Here is a 26,472-nt window from a genome sequence, read left to right as displayed (position 1 = left end):
CTAGTTCCACTCTAGTTTGCTTGCAGTTAGCTTTCATTTGTTAGTAAGGGCAACACTATTTTCAAATTTAACATTCGACTCATAATCATTGACTCATTTGACTCACAGAATTTTTACTCTCCATGAGTGATCTTCATTATGGATAAGACAGACTAAAAAATTATGTGACATGTTACCATGCAGCTACCATGGGAGAGGGCCAGTCTTACAAAAGCAAAAGCTTAACTTTAGCACCCCCATGGGAACACTCTAATGCCATATGCAAGGGCAATGACAAAACCATGAAATGTTGATGGTGAGTCAGAGGCCTGCAACTGCTGGCCCACTTTGGGCCTGTAAGGAACATCACAACAGAGTAGACACTAATGTGGACAGGATTAGGAATTTCACCAAAAAAATATTGTTTGTGCTTTTAACTTAGTTTCTCTTAAGCACGCAATGCTGAAAATTCAGTGAAATTAATTACCTGTACAAAGCTTTAAATAAGTGGACACATCTCTAAGGAAATGTATTATTGCCAAAGGAAATGTATAATTGCTAATAAGATATATTTTACAGTACTGTAACAATAATTATTTTCTGTCACATACATGTAGGCACTTAAGCGAAACAACCTTGAACAGTGGAAACAAAGAATGCAAACTTAGCTGGACAGTCAAGTTTTAAAAAACCTGTTATTGTTTCCAAGTATTTTAGTATAAATTCACTGTTATTTATGATCAGTGATAAGTTAAAAAAAATGAAACCACGTGCATTGCAAAGTAAAAAATCATTCCTACATGACCGGCTAAACGTTCGTTCTTGAAATAACAGACATGTATGTTTTGCTTGAGTTTTGACAATAAAATTAATTGCAAGGTATTAAACATGTATTCCTGGTCTTCTTGGGGCTGGGTCAGTACTTGGGAGTCATATATACATGTACGTAAATTATATCGCAGTTTACGGAAGCGTAAAATATCGTAAACGTCCTGATAGGCTTTTTACGTTGCGCGCGTTGCGCGTTATGTAGATGTTGTCAGAAACCTGCATTTATAAAAGTCGGGTTACCAATAAGGAAATATTGCCAAAGAATACAGAAAGATACAAAGCCGTTAATGGGCTTTTAAATACTGCTCATTTACGAAAGTTTAACAATGCGTAAAGATCGACTTTGGATCGCCTTACAGTAGCCGTAAAATTTCGTACACAATCTCTTTACGATTTTTTACAACACGCGTAAAGATACGTTTCGAGTCTCACTACGCACTCTTTACGCACTATGGTTTTCAATGCGTATAGACGTTCTGTACGAAAGTGTAAAGAGGTTCGTATAGATTCGTAAAGAGGATCTTAACGCTTTCTAGACGGCATCTTTACGGGATCGTAAATTTAAGATTTCATGCTGTGATAGTACTGTATAGGTTTGTATAGTACTGTATAGGGGTGTATAGTGCTGTATAGGGGTGTATAGTGCTGTATAGAGGTGTATAGAGGTGTATAGTGCTGTATAGAGGTGTTTAGTGTTGTATGGAGGTGTATAGTGCTGTATAGGCGGGGTGTTTAGTGTTGTATGGAGGTGTATAGTGCTGTATATGGGTGTATAGTGCTGTATAGGGGTGTATAGTGCTGTATAGGGGTGTATAGTGCTGTATAGAGGTGTATAGTACTGTATAGGTTTGTATAGTACTGTATAGGGGTGTATAGTGCTGTATAGGGGTGTATAGTGCTGTATAGGGGTGTATAGTGCTGTATAGGGGTGTATAGTGCTGTATAGGGGTGTATAGTGCTGTATAGAGGTGTTTAGTGTTGTATGGAGGTGTATAGTGCTGTATAGGGGTGTATAGTGCTGTATAGGGGTGTATAGTGCTGTATAGGGGTGTATAGTGCTGTATAGGGGTGTATAGTACTGTATAGGGGTGTATAGTGCTGTATAGGGGTGTATAGTACTGTATAGGTTTGTATAGTACTGTATAGGGGTGTATAGGGATGTATAGAGGTGTATAGGGATGTATAGTACTGTATAGGTTTGTATAGTACTGTATAGGGGTGTATATTGCTGTATGGGGATATATAGGGATGTATAGAGGTGTATAGGGATGTATAGTGCTGTATAGGTTTGTATAGTACTGTGTAGGGGTGTATAGGGATGTATAGAGGTGTATAGGGATGTATAGTACTGTATAGGTTTGTATAGTACTGTATAGGGGTGTATATTGCTGTATGGGGATATATAGGGATGTATAGAGGTGTATAGGGATGTATAGTGCTGTATAGGTTTGTATAGTACTGTATAGGGGTGTATAGGAATGTATAGAGGTGTATAGGGATGTATAGTACTGTATAGGTTTGTATAGTACTGTATAGGGGTGTATATTGCTGTATGGGGATATATAGGGATGTATAGAGGTGTATAGGGATGTATAGTGCTGTATAGAGGTGTATATTGCTGTATGAGGATATATAGGGATGTATAGAGGTGTATAGGGATGTATAGTGCTGTATAGGTTTGTATAGTACTGTATAGGGGTGTATAGTGCTGTATAGGGGTGTAAAGTGCTGTATAGGGATGTATAATGCTGTATAGGGGTGTATAGTGCTGTATAGAGGTGTATAGGGTTTTACAGGGCTATATCGGGGTATACAAGGCTGTATAAGGGTTAACATGGCTGTATAGGGGTATACATGGTTGTATAGGGGTATACATGGTTGTATTATATGGTTGTATTAGGGTTTATATGGTTGTATTAGGGTTTATATGGCTGTATAGGGGTGTACATGGTTGTATAGGGGTATACATGGTTGTATAGGGGTATACATGGTTGTATTAGGGTTTATATGGTTGTATTAGGGTTTATATGGTTGTATTAGGGTTTATATGGCTGTATAGGGGTTTACATGGTTGTATAGGGGTATACAAGGTTGTATAGGGGTATACATGGTTGTATAGGGGTATACATGGTTGTATAGGGGTATACAAGGTTGTATAGGGGTTTACATGGTTGTATAGAGGTATACATGGTTGTATAGGGGTATACAAGGTTGTATAGGGGTATACATGGCTGTATAGGGGTTTACATGGTTGTATAGGGGTATACATGGTTGTATAGGGGTATACAAGGTTGTATAGGGGTTCACATGGCTGTATAGGGGTATACAAGGTTGTATAGGGGTATACATGGTTGTATAGGGGTATACAAGGTTGTATAGGGGTTTACATGGTTGTATAGGGGTATATATGGTTGTATAGGGGTATACAAGGTTGTATAGGGGTATACATGGCTGTATAGGGGTTTACATGGTTGTATAGGGGTATACATGGTTGTATAGGGGTATACATGGTTGTATAGGGGTATACAAGGTTGTATAGGGGTATACATGGTTGTATAGGAGTTTACATGGCTGTACAGGGGTTTACAGGGTTGTATAGGGGTTTACATGGCTGTATAAGGGTTTACATGGCTGTACAGGGGTATACATGGTTGTATAGGGGTTTACATGGCTGTATAGGGGTATACAAGGTTGTAAAGGGGTATACATGGTTGTATAGGGGTATAAATGGTTGTATAGGGGTATACATGGTTGTATAGGGGTATACATGGTTGTATAGGGGTATACAAGGTTGTATAGGGGTTTACATGGTTGTATAGGGGTATATATGGTTGTATAGGGGTATACAAGGTTGTATAGGGGTATACATGGCTGTATAGGGGTTTACATGGTTGTATAGGGGTATACATGGTTGTATAGGGGTATACATGGTTGTATAGGGGTATACAAGGTTGTATAGGGGTATACATGGTTGTATAGGAGTTTACATGGCTGTACAGGGGTTTACAGGGTTGTATAGGGGTTCACATGGCTGTATAGGGGTTTACATGGTTGTATAGGGGTTTACATGGCTGTATAAGGGTTTACATGGCTGTACAGGGGTATACATGGTTGTATAGGGGTTTACATGGCTGTATAGGGGTATACAAGGTTGTAAAGGGGTATACATGGTTGTATAGGGGTATAAATGGTTGTATAGGGGTATACATGGTTGTATAGGGGTATACATGGTTGTATAGGGGTATACATGGTTGTATAGGGGTATACATGGTTGTATAGGGGTATACATGGTTGTATAGGGGTATACATGGTTGTATAGGGGTTTACATGGCTGTATGGGGTTATACATGGCTGTATAGGGGTTTACATGGCTGTACAGGGGTATACATGGTTGTACAGGGTTTACATGGCTGTATAGGGGTTTACATGGCTGTATAGGGGTTTACATGGCTGTATAGGGGTTTACATGGCTGTATAGGGGTTTACATGGCTGTATAGGGGTTTACATGGTTGTACAGGGGTATACATGGTTGTATAGGGGTTTACATGGCTGTATAGGGGTTTACATGGCTGTATAGGGGTTTACATGGCTGTATAGGGGTTTACATGGCTGTATAGGGGTTTACATGGTTGTACAGGGGTATACATGGTTGTATAGGGGTTTACATGGCTGTATAGGGGTTCACATGGCTGTACAGGGGTTTACATGGCTATACAGGGGTTTGCATGGCTATATAGGGGTAAATATGGTTGTATAGGGGTTTACATGGGTGTGTAGGGGTCTACTATAGGGGGTGCTGTTCGTTTATATTTGGGTTATAGTTTGTGTTCTATTACATGAAGTACTTAGGGCCACAGTAGTTGTTATTTAATGCTTTCCTGTCATCTTCGACTGTGCGCCATGTTTGCAGCGAAAAGTCTTGCATCACGATGTTTTAGCAGGATTTTAAGCCGTGATTATCACAGGTTGTGTAGGCCGTTGAGGCACAGTTGTCGCATAAACAGAAAGTCGTCGTTATTTAACGGTTTGGATAGTTTTCATGTGGGAATCGAGCGATACACTGTAGGGTTGTTGGTTGGACGTAACGAGTTCTCTTCATCAGCTGATTATTCGTCTGACGAACTCCCATCATGGAAAGAAAGGTGATTGATGGAAGATTTTGGCTTTTAATCATTGTATATTTTGTTCAATACTTGAAACGCATGCTTAATTTAATTGATTAATATGTACAAAACAATCTTCCTATCAGTCGGTTGTATTAGTTATGTAATGCACCGGGGGGGGGGGGGGGAGTGCGGGCCAGGGGTGGGGATTTGACAGAAAAGTAAAAATTGCAGTCAAGTTCCCGAGGGTGGGAAAAATATTTTTGTTCAAATGTACCTAAGAAGACCCACCCAGGGGCAGAATTCTAAAACAAACTAACAAATACTTTCTACATACCTTTATTTTTTGTCAATCCAACCGTTTCGGTATTCATATTGAAAACAATAAAAGGTCACGGACGTCTTAGATTTCCCTCAGGATTCCTACTCCAAATGGACTTGAAAGTAAAATATTCTTAAATCGCTATTTTATGACTAAATGGCGTTAAAAGTGGCAGATAAATGCCGATGAAAAACTCAGAATCGTACCTTGCAATGAAGCATATGATTTCCAAAGCCACGAGAAGGAAGAACTTGGTACCGTAACCGCGTCCGCTTCCCGGTCAAAGTCTCTCTCGCGACTCGCAGTCAAATGCCCGACAGAGGGGATCGTTCTTGTTGTCAAATCCCGTGCCTTTGTCCGCACTCCCCTCCCCCCCCCCACGCGGGATTTACATTGATAGGTGCATAATGCAGTGTCAGTAGCCCGTACCCCTAGGGTGCCCCCCCCCCCCCCTGGGGAATATATTAAGCCTGGTTCACACATGTGATGCAAATACTAATGTAAATGTAAGCAATGTGTACATGTAAAACGCAAACGCAAGGAACATACGATACACAAGGCAGGGTGCAATCCGTATACGCATCACGCAGAAAATACGCCAAGCTTTTTTATAGGTCTACGCCAAGGTCCTTTATTATTCATTTTTAAAATAAGTCATCTGTAGGGGGGGGGGGGGGGGGGGGGGGGGGGGGGGGGGGGGGGGGGGGGGGGGGGGGGGAAAAAGAGCAAAAAAAGAAAAGGGAGAAAAAGGGGGGGGGGGACCTCCCACCCACCTATGCCAGGTCAAGGGTGCCGACTATGATGGTATGCCATTACGCCGCGCACGTTTGAAATCCACACCAAAGATCTTTCATTGGTGTAACCGTAGAATGCAGCCTGGTACACAAGGGAAGTTTCCACCCAGCTGGCTGACAAGTCTGTAGGCATGCTTCACTTGCTTGTGTTTGCATATGCATTTGCATTAGAAACATTCACACATAAAGCAGGTGCAAATGCAAGTGCAAGCTAGGGGCAAGAACAAGGACAATTCTTCATTTTTTTATTGCATTTGTGCTTTCATTTGCACTGTGCTACATGTACATTGTAGTTCACACATTTTTTCCTTGCATTTGCACCTGTGTTTGCATTTGCATCACTGCTGTGATCCAGCCAAGCAATACATGTAGTTGGTTTGCACCAGTGGCAACTTCTCTCTATTAATTATATAGCTGTCAGTAAATCCTATATTGTCAGCGCAGCTATTTTTCCTTAATTTCTGAGAACTGTCCAATTTGGGATTAAATTTGGATAGTTTCAATTAGGACTTTCAGGTAAAATGCACAAACTGTCCAATTTAAGAAAAATTGGACAGTTTTGTCTTACCCAATCAAATCCAAGAAAAAACAACATGTGACGGATGTTAGCCAATTAGCACAAAGCATAGCGTCAGCCCTGTAAACTTGTCTTAGTTGACAATGGCGGAATTCAGAGGCTAGTTTGCTATGTTTTTCCATTCTTTTTTAGCTTTTCAGCAATAGTAACAACAAAGAGAAATTTTGTATGTTGTCAGAAGGGGAGCTAGCTACACTAAGAAGCAAAAATCAAGAGCAAAACACCTCAAATAGTACAAAACTTGGGTGAACTTACTGTAAGTGCAGCGAAGCGAAGCAAGAAATCTGTCAGATATTCATAGCCATGAGCTAGATGCAATTCTTTCTCGTTTTATTTATTTTTTGCTGAAATTCGAAAGGAAAAGACGGCGATGAAGTACGAACGAGATAGTGGAAAGGAGTTTGTCAGATTCAAGAAGTTGTTACGCTCTTCTGACACTTTGTTTACGACTTTCATTGATTGATGCAGTGTTTTCACTCACTTTGTAGCAATCTTCGCAGACCAGGTGAATAAAATTGCACTGTTTTGTTTAAGTTTGATCTGTGAAGACAATGCTTTGAGTGAGTTGCATGTGCTGTGTTAATATGCCTACTATTGTTGATTGCTTTTCCCGTTCTGGACATATGTTTATTGTTTATGCTGGATTGACTGACTACAAACTATATAATTAATATGTAACCGGACTACATGCTTGTCCAATTTAGAAATAATTAGATTCAAAAAAATTCCTCTAACAGCGCCAACTTTGGCTGCCCTCGGAATATTTTACATCAAATTATATCCAAATTGGACAGCATGTACATGTAGTCCAATTACGTAAAAACAGGTACTTGGATTTCTTTTTGGTAATTTTTTTATAATTATTCCCAAAAGTGTTCAGTATCTTTTTTTATTTATTTTCAGTTAGTATCAATTCATTATTAAACAGCCTGTAGACAGTAATTGATTTAGCACAGTTGCTTAAGGGGCCAAGCATTCACTCAGATAATTATTAGAAATGTTACAAATTAAGCATAACTAGGTTAAAAATCCCAACTAGCAGGAGGCAAACCAGTTGCCTATTTCCAAGGGTGGCCAAGGGGTTGAACTCAGGTCTATTGTGAAACAACACGATAGACTGATGGTCAGAACAGGACTTGAACCCAGGACCTCCAGATTTTAAGTCTGGCCTCTTAACCACTCAGCCACCAAAGATTATTATCAAGTAGGATTTTTTTTTCTTGTAAGTTATGCCATCAAATTATAATTTCTCAGAAGTACATGTAACATAATAAGTTTTTAATGTTTCAGTTATTCTGATTCCAGAGTTGTTGACTTCAAGGATGGCCATGTGGTGTTATATCCAAGAAGATACACTAAATCCCAAAATTCCAATGGGCAGAGTTCAAGGTAAACACTGGTGTGGTTATTCAGATTATAATGAATATTCTATATTACAATATACAGTAAAGTTACAATTTTGCATGTTTTTTCATATTGTACATCTTATAGCAGCACTTCTACCACATAATATTTCTAGATGAAATCTAAAGCAAAGGAAGTAATAAAAGTTGAACTGGTCTATTAGATTCAGAATTTTTCTCTGGATACTCGGGCTTTCCTCCCTCCTGAAAAACCAACATTTTCAAATTCCAATTCAACCTGGATAGAGGACCTGCATGAAAACCCACAAGGGTTGATTTCACTTTCTCTCTAATAGTCATGGCAATCTCTAAAGAATGCATCAATAAAATCCAACTTGAAAGTGATAAATGATCGTCGCAGTGAATTTTCAATTTGTAAGCAATTGGGAGCGACCTCGCTTCCAATGTGTGGCTTCAATAGCTCAGTTGGTAGAGCATTGCACCGGTATCGCGGAGGTCACGGGTTTGAATCCCATTGAAGCCCTGAATTTTTTTCAGGCTTCTTTATCCAATTGCTTAAATTGGAAATTCACTGCGACGATCATTTATCACTTTCATATACATCCGCAGTTCATATATGAATCATTTCATTTTTTTTTTTTTTTTTTAAAAATTTTATAAAAATTTAAAATTTAAAGATGCTCTCTTGTTCTACCCATACTGCCTTTCAGTCTTGTTTTTAAGCTTTGATCCGGAGAACGTTTACTGAAATAGCTGTATACATTACATCAAAATCCAACTTGCTACTAACATGTACTTGTGTCATGATTTATTAAATTGAAACAGTTGTGTTTCTTAACATTACAGCAGCCAGTCTTCAGAAGGAGCCAGTGGAAACGGGAGCGACGATGGAGATGGAGGAGATAAAAAAGATGACAGTGCTGACGTGGTGATAGAGGACAAGGCAGGGGCTAAGGTAGACCCTGCTTTAGGGGCCCTGGCCCAGGTGGTGGTCCCAGATGTGTTCCCTGAGGTGCCTCTTTTACCAGTTCACAGAAATCCAGTGTTTCCACGATTTGTAAAGATGATGGAGGTTTGTACATGTTAAATTATTTTGTTTGTATTGTAAAAAAATCAAACTTAGGAAAAAGTATTGAAGAAAATTTATTTTTAAACTATATTAAGTTCATGCAATATTACCGTGCAATATTACCAACCAGAAGTCCTCTTTCTTAATATGCCTTGGTGTATACCATTAATCTCATTTAATTTAAAAAAAGAACCATGTTAACAAATTACCTGGCATGATCAAGGGTTCCATTCTGAATTTTATCAAGTAAGAATTTGCAGGTGAAGAAAAATTGTTTTGGATGATACACGTGGAAATAAAGAAGGAAAAGCCATTTTTAGTTAGTTGAAAGTTCAACATTGCTGAGCTATGATTTTATTCCACAACAGATATCAGACAAGCCACTCATGGATTTAATCAGAGTAAAGTCTCGATTAGCGCAGCCATATGCAGGAGCATTTCTGAAGAAAGAAGACAGGTAGATATGCTCTACATGTAGTCGAATTACATTATTTTTTTTTAATTGTTATTTGTTTGTTATTAAAAAACCTAATTACAGTGCGACGCGCCTTACCGTGGCCACCCAACAAACTTTTTTACAAGTATGCTCTTGTAATATTAGTATTTGTTAGATGAACACGCCTCCTTGCAAAGTTGAATACGATCAAATCGGTACTTGTTACATCGTATTTATCAACAAAACGCAGTGAAAACGTAAAATATTACAAGATGACACTTGTAAAAAAGTTTGTTGGGTGGCCACGGTAAGGCGCGTTGCACTGTAAAAGAGATTTGGTTGCAGATTAACTTTTATTCTTTGATGTTGTTTCAATGAAGCTGTTAATGTAGCAGCCTATCTCACAATTTGTTTTTGCACCATTCCAAGATGGGTTAAACAAATCATTGCTTAGTGTTACAAGGCAATACATGTGTAAACAATTTATTGCATTGTTGCAATTTATAATTGAGAAAAGTAGAACTTGTCTAAAAGATGTGTTAATTTCAGGGTCTGTTAATACTAATACATAAAGTTCTATATACAACCGGTATTTCAAGTCAGTGCTACGCTAAAAAAAAAAATGAAAATTTGTAGAGCTCTGACTACTTTGTAGGCTTGGCTAGACCTACATTGTAGTTATAAATTAACTCTAACAGCATCTGATCCTGTGCGCTTACATTTCTTATTGCCTGTGCCTCTCTGATTTAATGTCCTAAATGTGTTTCATAGCAACGAGGCAGAAACAATATCCAGTCTGGATGATATCTACCAAGTTGGTGCATTTGTTCAGATCACAGAGCTGTACGACATGGGAGATAAAATGAGGATGGTCGTTCTTGGACACAGACGGTTGGTTTACTACAGTGTACAATTGTACATGTAACTTTGTTTGGTTTTAAAGGAGTCTCTGAGATAGATTTTTGACTGAACGTACATGAGGAAAGTGCACATCAAATGAGTGAGTAGGAGACAGTGATGCTGCAAGAATATCAACATGCTTCATCTTTTAAGTTTTGAATGGAACACTGACTGTTTTACTTCCTTTGAATTGACAGGTTCAGTGGAAAAAGGGCAGTTACTGTCAGTAGTGATTTTTGGCTAAAATTGAACATTACCAATGAAAACAACTCCAAATTTTGCATGCTGGTTTTTTGTGTGTGTTAAACATTGTGACAGTCTTATATTTCTTTTTCTTAGTTTTTTCCTCCATTTTAATTTGTATATATTGTTTATTGTTTCAGGATTAAAATCACAGGAATCCTTGATTATTCCCCTCACCCTGAGGATGTGACTACTGATCATGTTACTTCAGCCAATATACATGTACCACTAGAACCACCACTACAACAAGAGAACATTGTTACCAATAAACCTATCCTCATGGTCAAAGTGGAAAATGTGCTTCATGAGCCATTTAAAATGACTGAGGAAGTCAAGGTAAAATGAAAATACAGCTACATGAGTTGTCTCTGATGACAGAATTATAACAGGGGCAGATCAAGGACTTTTCTTAGGAGGGGGTGCACCACTACTGAATGGCATACACCTGTAACCAACTGGTGACATATTTGATAAACAAATTTTAAAAGCGAAAACTAAGCTGCAGGTCATCTCAGGAAGGGGCTCACACCCCCTGCACCCTACCCTAGATTCTTCCCTGTATACTGTATTTTCTCGATTAGATGCCCCCCGTGTTTACTACAAACTTGACCTGGTGGACGGGGCATTTATTTAACTCCTACAGTTTTTCGAGCCTGGTTTTCATTTAGAAACAGTTTTTAATCATTGTTTTTAACAAAATGCATCTGGCTGATATAGAGCTCTACAGCTTATCATACCTTGAATAAATACCTTAGGGAATTATTTTAAACTCCACCTTGGAGACCGGGTGTTTATTCAGTGCTTGGCGTTTAGTCAAAAAAAAAAAACAGTAAATTTATTTTGGTTATATTGAGATAAGCTCTCTGATTGGTTGCAAAGCTGCTATGGCATTAAATTTTAGAGGCTTGCACCAGTTTTGAGCTCATGGGCCACTTGTACATTTGTACTAGCATGAAGCAGGTTCAGGCAAAGTTAAAGGCATTGACTACCAGATGTGTTAATCTCGTACCCATATATGTCTACTTACCACAGTAGTACACATCTGGTAAAGTGCGTTCAGTTCGTCAATCTGATTGGTTGATGAACAGCTTCAGCATTTGCACGCGGATGATGCAAAATTTGTTTCGCACGCGCGCACAGTACGTTAGCTAGTAAGAAAATATTTGGATTTTAAGGCATTTGCGTTCGTGTTTTGAACGTTACTAATGCGAATAAACTACAGATATTTTGTAGTTGAAACTTGTCAGCACAAAATGTTTTAAAAAGAGGATATTCGTTGGTAGAAAGATGGATAAAAAACTTTGCAAATCTGACGCGTACGGCTAGCTTGTACATGTATGCGTCAAACACTGCGCGCGCTCTTCCCCTCCGTTGAAGGCTGGGTTGAATGTTTTAAGCAAAACATGAGTGGCGGTTTTTTTCTTCTTCAACTCTATCTCAAGATTGTGTTACTTGTCTTTCCTTGTATGGGAAAGAAGTTCATGAGCTATTTACAGTGCCCAAGTGAGCTTTTCATCCACTAAATTGCCGAGCATGCGTAGTCGCGTTGTGTGTCACATTTCTGACACATTTGACGGGAGCAAAATCCGACTTTACCAGATGTTCTCTCCAAAGGGTTGAGAAGATCTGGGTACGAGATTACCAGATGTGTTAATGAAAATAAGCTTGGAACAAAACTGCCAGCTTGAAAAGTAATTCATCTTTAATACAACATTCATGTACACTGCTCCCTGCCTGTACATTAAGATTTCTATACAAATGTTTTTTTTAAGAAGGGTTGGTATGGGTCCTAGAAAACCTGGATGGGTCCTGGAAAGTTCTGGAACTCTGTTTAACTCATGTAACAACTGAATTCTCAGAACTAACATTATAAGAAATGTACAGACAGTAAGGAGAAATAATATTGAGATCTTGGGAGTGAAAGGGTAAATGTTCAGTACATCCACATTATTTTGGGAAGTATTTCTACCCCCTCCCCTCCCCCCGAATGGGAAGCTAGTGCATCACTGGGTTACTCCCAGCAATAAGTTCGCCAGTTGCCATTTACACACCTGGTTCTATGTCCATGAAAGTAAAGTGTCTTGCTCAAGGATGCAACGCAGTGACCTCTTCCAGGGCTCAAACTTGGGCTGCATGATCCGGGATCCAGGACCCTTACCATTAGGCCACTGCGCCTTTCCTTTATTCTCATTGCCTACCTGTTTGACAAAGTATCGATATAATAAGGGGAGAAAGATATCACTCATTAGAATTAATCTCATTGGTGAAAATCTATTAATGTTTTGTTTAATTCTCAGGCTCTGGCCGCTGAAGTAATCAAGACTATCCGAGACATCATTTCACTAAACCCTTTGTACAAAGAGTTCCTGGCTCAGCTCATTGAAGGCGGCAAGAGAGTTGCCGACAACCCTGTCCATTTAGCTGATTTTGGTAAGGAGGATCCAAATATTCAAGAGTCTTTGAATTGCGTGTTGAGGTGTATTTTAAATGTGCATGTAGTGACCCATCGTTGCCTCTGGAGTCAGAAGGGAGGACTCCTATACAAAAGTGACAGGGGTGATTGTTGGAAATTTGAAGGGGACCACTGATCTCATTTTGATTCAATTCTACAGTTCAGTGTCATATTTTTACTGACATAAAACCCTAAAAGGTACCAGTATGACTCTAATTATAATGGTTGTTTAACATTATTATTTACACACTCTTAGCAGTACCAAAACATCAATTTCAACTCCTAAAATTACGAGGGTCATCCTGGGTTGTTGGCAACTGCCAAGATGGGCTTTTTCTAGCATTTGGTGATCAGAAACACCTGAAGTCGCTGTGTGCAATGAGAGGCAGCTACACTTTTATGATGGGTATTCATACTTATATTGTGGCATGTGTTATGGCCACACTTGACGCATTTTCAATGTGGGGAATTAATTTTACCCTGTCAAAAATGCCATTTATTTGCTATATAAGGTCAGCTTCGAGCCAAAGTGGCGCATACTGCCGGAGCTTATCCCGGTTTCCTTAGCATTAAGCAGCTAGGAGTATTTCTACTCCCCCCTGGATGGGATGCTAGTCCATCGCAGGGAACCCCCCAGCATTATTTCGCCGGTACCCATTTATACACCTGGGTGGAGAGAGGCACTATGAGAGTAAAGTGTCTTGCCCAAGAACACAACACAGTGACCCCGGCCAGGGCTCGAACCCGGAACGCTCGCTCCGGAGTCCGGCGCGCTAACCATTAGGCCACCGCACCTCCCAAGACTAGTGAAGTGACTAGTGAAGACTAGTGCTAAGACTAGTGAAAAGAACTAGACATTTATTAGATCTGAACAAGGCATTGGCCATAAGCAAGTCAGATCTGTCCCCAAGTTGGATTGATGTTGATGAGCTGCTGACAAGAGATAAGAACGACTTACTTTTTACTCAATGCTTTGCCAGAGGAGCAATGTCATTTTATTTTATTTTTATCATGTTTTTTTAATTACATTGTAGATTTCAGTTAGGACGCCATTGGCGTTACTTTTCTTTGAAATGTCAATTTCAGGTGCTGCCCTGACCAGTGCTGACACTCAGCAGTTACAAGAAGTTTATGAAGAGACGAGAGTTCCAGTCCGATTACGACTTACTCTGGAACTGCTAAAGAAAGAACTTGCTGTATGTATGCTGCAACACAAACTGGGCAAGGAGGTATGAGCACAGTGACTTTCATGAGTTTTGTTCTTACTAGCAAATGCGATGCCTGCAGGCTATTAAAAATTGTAACAGTCAAAATGTTTTGGCCAAAAAGTGGAGAATAACTAATTCCTTCCCACATACTTGTGCTAAATTTTACATTCTCTTTCAATTTATTGTATATTTAGTTTTACTTGTACAGGGTTGGTCTTAATCTACATTGTAAAGCAAAATATATAAAATATCTGTTCTTTATCGAAAGCACAACTATGGTTTCATGAGGTCTACTTGACCAATCACGGCGCACAAAAGAACCGCCATATACAAGAGTCAATCATAGGCTAATATAGAAATCCCAGGTAACACTTGGGGGCCGGAACCAGCTTTTGGTCGCTGGTTCGCGAGTGGGCTATATACCGGGGTTTTAATAGTTCATCTGCAACGCAGGCCTCCTTAAAGGCTGACTTCTTAATTTGATGACTATTTAAGTTTATTCAGTGGGAAAAAATGTAGAAAATAAATGGTAAGTTGAAAGTTTTTAAAACTTCATAGACCGTAAATCCTACAAGCTTGGTGCCAAATCGATCATTCAGAGCACAAAAGTACAATGTAGTTCTGGCAGAAAAATGTTGTGTTGTTGCTTACTTAACTGTCTACCAACCTCCTAATTGTTCAGGTGGAAGAAAAAGTCAATAAACAACAGAAGAAATACCTGCTCCACGAACAGCTGAAGATCATTAAAAGAGAGCTTGGTTTGGAGAAAGAAGACAAGGACGCTGTTGGAGAGAAGTTCCGAGAAAGAATCAAAGACCTGCATGTACCCAAACACGCTGAAGAAGTCATTGAAGAAGAACTTACCAAACTAGCCTATCTTGATGCTCATTCGTCAGAATTTAAGTGAGTTCAGAACATACACAGTTCATTAACTACATGTATTTCATGGGCAGGTACATGTACTTCATAAAAATAAATTATACAGTAAAAATTCGCATATAAAAAACTAGGTTTTTATAAGTTAGTCATTTTGTCTACTAGACTTCAATCTAAGTAAATTCCAATGTTTTATGCACATTATAAAGCTGTGTAAAATCAAGGAAAGAAAACTACATGTATATGTACAAAATGGCTTTTTCAGACTGCAATTAGCACATAGAGTTACTAGGTTTCTCTTGAGGATACATGTACCTCTATTTCTGTAGTGTTAACTGAATTTCTCAAAAAATAATAGTTGAATACTTTGTTTTAGATTTTAGGCTAAAACAGGTTCTCTTACAAGTAAATGGGGTCTAAATGGACTATCTTTGCCTGGCTAACAGAGCAGTCACTGTGACTGCATTTCATTTATTACAAAGTAACGTACAGTATGATGATAATGTTTAGCTGTAAAAAGCAGCTTATTAAATAATTATTTAATAATTTAATAATTTAGTGCATTCCCAATTAGTTTTTTTTTTGTACTGATACAGTACAAAATTATTTTTTGTACTGTATCAGTGGTATCATTATTTATGTCAATTGTGAAATCACACCAAGGCTACATGTACTTGAATTTGTAACAAATAAAAAAAAAAATAAATTTTCTTAAAAATCTTTTTGGGGGTTTGCACTTTGTTAGTGTTACACGGAACTACCTGGATTGGTTAACAAGCATTCCCTGGGGGATTCACAGCAAAGAGAACTTCAATATCAGCCAAGCTCGAGAAGTTCTTGATGAAGATCACTATGGACTACAGGACATTAAAGACAGAATACTGGTGAGTTATAACAATTATACACAATAGCAAACTTGTCCCTTACATGATTTTGAGTAATATAATTAAACACTTGTAAATTGTTAAGAACACTTGAGAGGACAAGAGAAGCTTATCTGTGCCTTGTGCTTTTCTGTGCTCTGACTTCCTTTTTGTATAATTTAACAAATGAATGCTCTTGGGTGTGTGAATTTTTCATATGTCAGTAACTAAAATGTAATTTCAAAAAGTATGGTATAGGATTTTCAGAAAACATTGAATTAACATTCTATGGTGTTATTAATTTTTTGCCCACAGGAGTTCATTGCTGTAAGTCAGTTGAATGCGTCTGTGCAGGGTAAAATCCTCTGTTTCACAGGCCCGCCAGGTTTGTAGTTTCATGTGGCTTAATTACAATAACAATTATTTTACCGGTACTAACAGAAAGAATATAAAATAGTGAATACCTTATTATAGGAAATTAACGCTTCATGAAATTAATTTAAGTCGCGTTAATTTTTGTTAGCGTTAATTTCCGCGCCGTTAATTAAGTGGAGCGTTATTTTCTGCACCTTAATTTTCATTATTTTTGCCCAATTTCTCGAGACAGTCCAGACGTCTCGGATTATACACGACTAGGGTTGAAATAAACTTGTTTCTGTTATCTCAACAAGTGTTTTTCTTTGTGTACGTCGCGTTAGTTTCCTTTATTTTGAAATGTTACCCTCTCTTTCGCGTTAATTTCGAATTCCATTATTGGGAAGTAATTTTTCCTTGGATTCGCGTTAATTTAAGTCGCGTTAATTTCAAATACCTTAATTTACCCAAGCGTTAATTTCCTATAATAAGGTACAGTAGTCTCATTTCATAAACACTTCATCAGATGCTATAATTGTCCTCTTATAAAAAGCCTCCTTGCAAACAAGAAACCTCCTTGCTTTTTTTACATGTTACGTGCACTTCTTTTTTGACGACACAGGTACATGGCTGTTTCTCTCACTGTTTTCATCTCAGGCTGTTTAAGTGAAGACTGACCATTGTTTACTACCTTTGTTCTTAGGAGTAGGAAAAACAAGCATTGCCAGGTCAATTGCAAGGGCCCTCAATAGACAGGTATAAGGATATGTGTTATATGATCCTTTTAAAATGGCATACATGTATGAATGTGGACTGCATTTCCATTTACAGTCAATTTAGCATTCCAAAGATATTGCACAGCTGAATTCCAATGTGCTTTACTTGTTGTTTTCAGTACTTCAGATTCAGTGTTGGAGGAATGACAGACGTAGCTGAGATCAAAGGGCATAGGTCAGTCAATAAAATTTTTTTATCAAACTTACCACATGTTGCACAATTTTTTAAGTTTGTTTCTTGTCTTATTTAAGTGGTGGGGGGGGGGGAATGGGGGTTTTGGTACAAAGTCATGGAACCTAATTTTGCATCGTATGGCAAGACATGAACTTGTTTCATGGGTATATACTTTACTCTAAGTTTACTACGATTCACAGAGCTTTTCACAGACCACAGAAATGGCCGATCAACTCGATCACTAAAATAACCTTGCCCCTCTCACTAGACAAACGAATAAGATCGTGTGTTTAAACAATGTCCATAGATATGTGATTAGCCTAAGGTACTTTTTCCCTTGTATTTTATGACTACGTAAAATTTTATATATAAAAGCCAAGGGCATCCCTTGTGTTACATGTTTGTTTGGTGATAACAAAAACACAGCAATCTGCAAATGCATACGAACAGCAAAAAACTTGCCGCAAATACAATGATGTAATATTGTGCTTTGTTTTCCTCAGACGAACATATATTGGTGCGATGCCAGGGAAAATTATACAGTGTCTTAAAAAGACCAGAACAGAAAATCCACTTATACTGATTGATGAGGTAAGACTTAGACTAAAATAATAGACTAAAATAATAGTTAAGATAAGCAAACTACTGACCTAAAGTGAAAACTGAATAGAAACCAAGAGTGAGGAATTACTGAATGACTGTTCACAGCCCTCTATTTCCTCATCTTTTTCTGTGATCGCGGAACACGTAAAAAAAATCGAGAGAGCGCTGGACGCGAGTGCAAGATGAGAAAGCGCAAAGGGGGTGGGGGCTGGGGAGCTGGAAAAATGTGTTTCTTTCACTCGCTTTGCTCGCTCGCTGCCCTAGTACCCTTGCACTCTGTGCTCATATTCACTTCACTTGCTGTTTTTCTTGTGTTCTTTCTTTGAATCGAAAACAATATAGTTAAGTAAGGTTTGATGACTGACGTTATTAATTTTTCAGGTGGATAAGATTGGGCGTGGTGTTCAAGGAGACCCTGCGTCAGCTTTACTGGAGCTCCTTGATCCTGAACAGAATGCAGGCTTCCTGGACCATTATCTGGACGTTCCTGTAGATCTTTCTAAGGTAGGAACCAGTAATACAGGTTTGTACCTTCCTTGTGTGCGCGATAACCTGTCTTCCTTGATACATCATTTACATAAATGGGCAAGTGGTACTCAGGCCAAACTGGTGCAACTGCCGAGAGGGCACAACGAAAACAATATTTATTGTGTTTAAGTTAAACTTTTCTAAACGTGTTCATGGATTGTGTCAATGAGTGTCATAACGTCATTTTGATCTTAATGTCTTAATTGTATGGTGGTGTTGTTGCACCTCTAATATTACCCCGGACTGCTTGTTCAGAGTTCAAGGTCAACCATCAGGCGACCCCTTCTCCCGTTGGTCTTTCTCACATAATTTATTACTGTGTGATATCTTGTTAAGGTACAGCATGTAATAATTGAAGGATTTATCATCATTGTTTTGTCACAGGTGCTGTTTATATGTACAGCCAATATTACAGACACAATTCCTGGAGCCTTAAAAGACAGAATGGAAATTATAAACGTGTCTGGATATGTGGAAGACGAGAAGAAGGCCATCGCTAAGGTGTGTATTGACTGACTGACTGACTGACTGACTGACCGTCTGACTGACTGACTGACTGACCGTCTGACTGACTGACTGACTCACTGTCTGACTGACTGACTGGCTCACTCACTCGCTCACTCACCCACTCACTGTCTGACTGACTGACTGACTGACTGACTGACTGACTGACTGACTGACTGTATGTCGTATCTCAGTAGACATCTTGATCAGTGCCCTTCTGTGACAGATGTTAGAGAGCACTTGAGAAATATTACAGCTATTGCAAAAAGATATATTCCACGTTACTGAAGTAATGAAACTGCTGCATTGTTTTTCTCAGACATACCTTATTCCACAAGCAAGAAATAGTGCTGGTATTACAGAGGAACAAGTTGTAATACAAGATCCTACGCTCTCTCTGCTCATCAAAGCTTACTGCAGGGAGAGCGGTGTGAGAAATCTACAGAAACATATAGAAAAGGTAATTATACAATTACGTGATAAACATATCATGGATGTGGCATGAAGATTCCTTTGCTGGGAATTTGTAATTTCAAGTAACGATCTTTCACTCATCAAGTTAGTCTGTAGTAGTCACAGGCCAATAGCACAAGGGGAAGGACCCGGGGGGGGGGGGGGGTACTCCCATATGTGGCCTATACAGGTATGTGCAGCCCGAGAGTGTATGGTTTTTGAGGTTCTCGGTCCTTAAATAGGGTATCATTTTTGCTTCTTTTGGCAATGTGTTCCCGGTGTGATCCTTAAATAGGGTACCTAACTTCTATCAGCTAAAATAAACGCCCAGCTAAACGAAAAAAAGGTATCTTAAAGCAGAATTTTCTGTTCAGGTATTAGTAAAGCGATTTTATAAAGATTTGTGTCTTGTCGTGCGCGGTTAGCTGTTATTTGGGTCGTTGCGAAACGCTTCTCCTCCCCTTGAATAGGGTGTCATTTTTCGGTTTTGGGCCTTAAAAAGGGTATCAATTTTCGCTTTCTTTATCCTTAAATAGGGTCAGGGTTTAAGAACCTTGGCGGTACATCCCTATCCAAAATTTATGGGAGTACCCCCCCCCCCCTGGGGAGAAGGAGAAGGGGTACAAAGCCTTTTTTTGCGAGTCTACAAACACCAGCACTGCAAACTTAAATCAAGGGGTTGAGTATGTTCGCTGCTCCTATGCCCGGTGTTTTCTTTGCTAACTCGCAGCGTTCTTTAAGTCCCAATATCTAAAAAAGGCGTGGAAACTTTCTAAATAGTTATCAGCACGTGGCAAATGTATTTCACATCGAGGGATGTCCGAAGGAAGTTAGTAATTTTGTCCAAGTTGCAGGTGCTCAGTGGAAATCTGTGTAAGCTGGTCGAATGTTGTGTTCTGAAAGTGTAACATTGCCCATTTTGTCATGTCTTGAAAAAGAATTCTGTAAAGAAGTTTTGGAAAACTACTCTTAAAGTGCAGAATTACGAATTTAAGAAAAAGCATACACGGACCTGCATTTAGACATTTTGAGCAAAAATGTTGTTTTTTGCCATGAATCAACAGGTAAAAATCCCCGGCTGCTAGTTATATAGCAATCTCCTTGCTTATATATGTACCTAGTAAGCCCTATTTTCCCTTTTATAGTCCGTTGAGTAAGAAGTAAACAAAATGTAAAGAAAAAAACCGTACGAAAACTAAGGTGGCCGAGACGTTCGCAGCCACTTTTCCCCTCGCTTTGCTTGTTTGTCATTTCGCTTCTTCCTCAACTAAGGGTACAGATGGACTGCTTGTAGTTGTATGTTTACGTGAACTATTTTTTACAAATGTGTTTCTCGATTTGCTCGCAGATATTTCGTAAAGCTGCTCTTAAGATAGTACAAGGTGCAGAAGGAGAAGTAGAAGTGACAACTGATAATCTGCAGGAATATGTTGGCAAGCCATTGTTTAACAGTGACCGTATATATGATGAAACCCCTCCAGGGGTGGTGATGGGACTGGCTTGGACTTCAATGGGTTAGTAGCCACCCCTCCCTGCTTATTAATTCACTAGTCAAACACCATCTGTTTATTAAGCTAAAATAAGAATTTGCTGTGGTCATCTTTAGAAGTGACGCCTAGATTCGGAGCATTATTAAGTTTAAACTTCAAAAAGTCTTGGAATTTGAAAAGTACTTTGATTTTTATTGAGCAGTACTTATTATGCTGTACAAGGCGGTTCTAACTTTAAAGTCTGTGAATAAAACCTAGTGTGTGATCATTCAAATGAAAGCTATTGCGCAGTACTTTCATGTAATACTTTTTATTATGCTGTATACAAGGCGGTTCTAACTTTCAAGTCTGTGGATACACCCTAGTTTGTGACCATTAAAAAAAGTTATTGAGCAGTTCTTTGATGTGGTACTACTGTTTATTATGCTGTACAAGGTGGTTCTTACTTTTAACTCTATGGATAAAACCCTAGTGTGTGACCATTCAAACAGCAGCTATTGAGCAGTACTTTCATGTGGTGCTGTGTATTATGCTGTTCAAGGTGGTTCTAACTTTTACCTTTATTGATAAAACCCTAGTGTGTGACCATTCAAAAGAAAGCCACTTAAAAATTCTTTCATGTGGTGCAAGGCATTCTTCCGATGCACTGCGGCGCTAATTTCCCGAAACATTTTGCTTTCTAGGTGGTTCCACACTGTATATCGAAACCTCTCTTAAAGAAACGTTTTCCAAGGACGACGATAGCAGGGGTCATCCATCTCTTGATGTAACAGGCCAGCTGGGAGATGTAATGAAGGAAAGCTCACTCATAGCTTACACATTTGCTAAGGTTTGTGTCCTGCATTGAAATATTAGTAGTGAATTTATAAGTACTGCAAAAATGCGCCTATTTTTCTTTGCTCGGGGTACGATCGCAGCTTCTCTGAAAGAGTATGTAGATGCTATGAATGCACTTCAGTAATGTTTTGAAAGATGAAAATTGTTTTGCACTCTTTGAACTCTTTGATATCTGATAGGAAAGAAAAGTTGAAATATGAAATGAAAACTGAAGGAACACTTCTAAGCAAATTAGCGATATCAGAAGACTTTTATATGAAATTTTATATAAATTGAGAATTATGCATTTTTTTTTCTTTCAGCAATTTTTATCAAAAGAAGATCCAAATAACGATTTTTTCAGACGAGCTTCCATCCATCTTCACGTTCCAGAGGTTAGTCACAATACACACATTTTGCGTTGTGTAACGACAGTGCTTCTGTCACGGGTCATGCAACCATAGTTAGTAGAGGGAGACTCTACTAACTATGATGCAACTTTTGTTGAAACTATAAAGGAACGCATCCTATTTAATTTTGTTTTTCTTTTTGTAGGAAAGCGGAGACGAGTCGTTTATCGAAGTTTAAAAAAATAAACAACTTACCCTATATTTACGAAAATGAGTTCATCCAAACTTCCTTGCCCCCTTCATGACATTATATTAGAAGTTTCGTATTTCCTATGAAGTGGATAAGAAAATACCATGTGACGTGGCTTTACAGCTTCGGGAAGGTGAACTAGCTTTTTAGACACTGTGTGCCACGTTCGAGGCACCAAATCTATGGGGAACAGGTTAAAAGGAAAAAAAGAGTTTCCCACCTAATGTTTCTCGTTTGCACGGTTATTTCACCCGTTCATCTCAGTCTACGACCTACAAACACGCAGATTAATTGTGACCCAATAACAAGAGCGAAGTTTGAAGTACTTTATTTGTTGGTTGCAGGGAGCCACTCCTAAAGATGGCCCGTCTGCTGGCTGCACCATCATCACAGCGCTCATGTCCCTGGCTACAGACAAACCCGTCAGACAGAATGTTGCTATGACGGGCGAGGTGTCTCTTACTGGAAAGGTACAGTGTGTTCGTTGTTTCAACCTTATTCAACCGGCCTCCAAGTTAAGACCATTTTAGTCGCCGTGGCGACTGAAATTTTTGGAGCTGGCGGCTAAATTGAATCCGAAGTCGCCAGCTTGGCGACTAAAATTGAGAAAAAGGTATGAAAGCGTGACTGCTTAATTTAGTGACTACAACTTTTCACTGGCGACCAAACTTGAGCAGTTGGTGGCCAAATTACCACTAAGGAAAAATAGACTTGGAGGATTGTAAAATAAATATTCTGCGGTCTTTGCATTCATGTCAGAACTCTGTTCTCTCTCTTAATCCTTTGAAGAAATTTTGCAGAAATTTTGAAGAAATTTTGCAGTTTTTGAAGGCTAAAATCTCCTTCAAAATTACACGTAAGGAGCTGAAAATTTCGCCGATTATTAAGTTTCATAAGCTCTTTAACCCTACGGAGTTATTTTGGATATAGCAGGATGTTCTCTTTACTGACTTTCGTAGTTAAATTTTAGTTCCGAGAATTTAATAATTCAGTCAACTCTTTTTTTAACGGACACCTCCATAAGACGGACACCTGGTGATGGTCCCTGCCGTTTTTCAGGTATTCTACTGTAACCAAACTCCCTATAAGACGGACAACGGATAAAATCATTAACGGACACCTTGAGAAGTGTTTTTTATCATGTTTTTTTATCATGTGGAGGCAGCGTGGCCGAGTGGTTAGAGCGCCGGACTTGAAATCTGGAGGTCCCGGGTTCAAGTCCCGTTCTGACTACTATCTGGATTTGTTCTCGGTCGTCCCGAGTTCAAATTCTCGGTCATGTTTGTAAATAGCCAACTGGTCTGCCTCCTGCCAGTTGGGATTTTTAATCATGTTACGTTTATTTAATATATTATATTTGTTCAGTATTTGTTTCATATACACGGCCCCACAAGCTTCCAGGGATGTCGCTAAGGGCCGGCTGCCGGCTAATTTAACTGGCTGAAATAGAACTTAAATCCGGCTGAAATTTCACCTGAAAACAAAGACTTAGCTAAAGGTTTAGAGCTGCCAAGGCCAGAAAAGCCAGCTGGGCTTGTTGATGAGCCGGCTTAGTGTTTTCTTAGCTACATCCCTGAGCTTCTAGCTTTAAACACAAACCGTGTATAAATAAAGTTGCTTTACCTTTACCTTTTACCTTTTTTTATTAGTGAAGATACGTCCAAACTTCGTATCGACCTAAAGCAAAGTTAGTCAGCGCCCTAAGGATACGTGTGTACCAAGCTTCTAGTACTAACCAAAATGAACAACATTTACTTCTCTGCTTACGTGTATGGGCACTTAAGAGGTCGTTTTCTACTTAAAGTATTACAGTTTGTAGAAGCTCTCGACTTTTGCTTAAACAATCGAATACGGTCTTTTATTATTTTTAGCCCTTGTTGCGGTTTGCAAAGGTTTTGTTACATTGTGCAAAGGTTTAGCTTTATTATCTCAGAACTACTAGTGTCACGTTACCTCGACTCTCTACAAGGCGGACACATCTCTAAGACGGACAGTTGGGGCCGGTCCCGAAGGTGTCCGTCTTAGAGAGAGTTGACTCTACATCAAGACTACCCCATAATTGATGGTTTTGTTTATTCTCATCATCTTTCTGCTGGATAATGTGTTGACGATGTGTGGAGAAATTCAATGCTGGTCACTCTTGGGTTTCAAGTGTACATTAACGTCTTATTTTGCGTTTCAGGTTCTTCCCGTTGGAGGAATAAAAGAAAAGATAATTGCGGTGAGTGGCGAAATTATTTTCATGTAACTGTGACAATCAACTGGCTTTAGAATCACATACCTCTTTGAGGATCACATTAACTGCGAGCTTAAGTACACAAAACTAGACTCGAAATCAAGTGCTTTGGCGGTTTTCAGTACTTAAAGTTTTTACGTTTTGTTCAATTACAACAAATACAATAAGAGCGGTTTTCAAATGAGTGTCGTAAAACCAAAACACCAAAGTTGCACTCTGGCCAATCACAAAGGACACGGATGATCCAGTGAACCAGAAAAAAACTCGAAGGAAGTACATGTAGCCGGCGTGAAGCGGGGGAAAACGTGTGCGCGCGAGTCACGATTGGTTTTAGTTTTACTTCTGATTGGATGAAAAGGTGGCGCGAGATTTTTAAACCAATCACTAAGCTTAGTATATGCAAAACCAAAGTAAATGCGAATTACTGTCAATACTCAAGCGAAAGCTTTTCTAACCCAATGAACCAATCACAATTCAAAGCAAAAACGTGCAAAGCGCGGGAAACATGCGTACGCCAAGTGGTCATTGAGTTTGAACTTGCTTCTGATTGGTTGAAAAAACAGCATGTTGTCTCTGATTGGTTCCAGCACGTCGCACGAGATTTTCAATTTTCAAAAGCAACTGTTAATCTCGGGAAAGGCAAATACGGTCAGAATTAAACATGCAAAACCGCTCTATAATCAAAAAGCTTGATGATTTGAACAGTTCTGTTACGTGTTCCACGTTCCTTATCTTCCGAGTAACCTTTATCACGGTGTAGCTTTTATGTATAACGTGTTGTTTTTTGTGTTTTAGGCTCGCCGTGCAGATGTCAATTGTGTTATTTTACCCGAGGGCAACCGTAAAGACTTCGCTGATCTACCGGAGTTTGTCAAAGAAGGACTTGAAGTACATTTTGTGTCTCATTATAATGAAGTTTATCGCATCGCCTTTGATTCGTGACATCGGCTTGCCTGCAGTGGAGTAGGATTTCATTTAATACAGCAAAAACAAGACCAGAAATAGAATGTCTTTTTGGATGTTGTTCCCTCAGCTTTTCATTCACAAGAGTCAATGCCATTAGCAAACATGAACGTGGACTGTGCATTCAAGCTTTGCGAATATACCAGTAAAACCATTCAATCCCTCCTCTTCATTTCTTAGGGCGTTATGCAAAGACGTTCTTAAAGAAAATCGTTGCCCTGGTGGGAACAGTTTACCTAGTATTTAATTTTTCTTAAGACAAACCGGTTGGATCATATTTTTTCATTGGGATCCTGCGATCCAAGTACCTGTCGGTACTAAAATATCGTGGACCTAGCGTTTTTAAGGGCTCATCTCGAGATCTCAAGAACTGTCATAATCGCGTACAGGGGACGTTATTCCTTTAAAGGGGTTTGTCACGGATTTTACCAGATTTTTGAACAGCCAAAATTTATGTGTCGCATGAAATCTAAAAATAATAGTCCATTTTTATTTAAAATTGTTATATTTGAGCACTGAGACTGTTAACGAGCGTCTTTGGCTGCGGATGGCTTGGATGGAAATGTATTGTAACTTGAAAAATTAAGGCTTTTCTTTTCAAGCTGTTTCCGCGCGTCTTCAAAAATCTTCATTTATAGCCGTAGCTTGATTTCTATCCGCGAATTAAGGTTATACCTTTCTTTAGTTGTTAAAGATGTTTTTTATGGGTTGAGTTGCTTACCACTAGTTTCAGAACAGTTTGGACCAAAAATCTGCGAAATCCCCGTGACATAGCTCCTTGAAAATAACATTGCGTGACAACTTGACCTTTTTTCCAAAAAGTTACGTCGCCTGTATAGAAATAGATAGTGAGATCATCCAGACCGAGCAAATTTCAGTGACAACAAATAATGGAATAAACAAATAAAACTAAACCGAGAAGTTGTCATGCTTGACTGTCTGACCTTAAATCAACG

At 39.0% G+C, this 26,472-nt stretch overlaps 1 protein-coding gene across 2 annotated transcripts; it reads left to right on the top strand.

The window, feature by feature from the left end:
• Positions 1-4,696: 4,696 nt before the first annotated feature.
• On the top strand, positions 4,697-26,430 carry LOC144656805 (lon protease homolog, mitochondrial-like). Of its 2 annotated transcripts, none has more exons than XM_078517057.1 (23): positions 4,697-4,953; positions 7,913-7,996; positions 8,821-9,043; positions 9,409-9,497; positions 10,248-10,367; positions 10,760-10,955; positions 12,917-13,049; positions 14,158-14,300; positions 14,962-15,182; positions 15,901-16,039; positions 16,334-16,403; positions 17,076-17,128; positions 17,268-17,323; positions 17,827-17,914; positions 18,308-18,430; positions 18,839-18,955; positions 19,278-19,418; positions 20,760-20,925; positions 21,585-21,730; positions 22,041-22,112; positions 22,662-22,787; positions 24,500-24,538; positions 25,349-26,430. In XM_078517057.1, exons 1-23 carry the CDS (start codon positions 4,712-4,714, stop codon positions 25,493-25,495), a joined length of 2,934 nt encoding a protein of 977 aa, XP_078373183.1. In that variant the 5' UTR covers positions 4,697-4,711; the 3' UTR covers positions 25,496-26,430. The 2 variants fall into 2 exon arrangements, with proteins under 2 accessions (XP_078373183.1, XP_078373177.1); XM_078517051.1 differs by having other exon boundaries at positions 8,818-9,043.
• The last annotated feature ends 42 nt before the right edge of the window (positions 26,431-26,472 follow it).

Source organism: Oculina patagonica, chromosome 1, assembly GCF_052425735.1.
Source record: "Oculina patagonica isolate OP01 chromosome 1, crgOcupat, whole genome shotgun sequence".
Taxonomy (NCBI): Eukaryota; Metazoa; Cnidaria; class Anthozoa; order Scleractinia; family Oculinidae; genus Oculina; species Oculina patagonica.
This window is presented reverse-complemented; position numbering and strand designations above follow the sequence as displayed.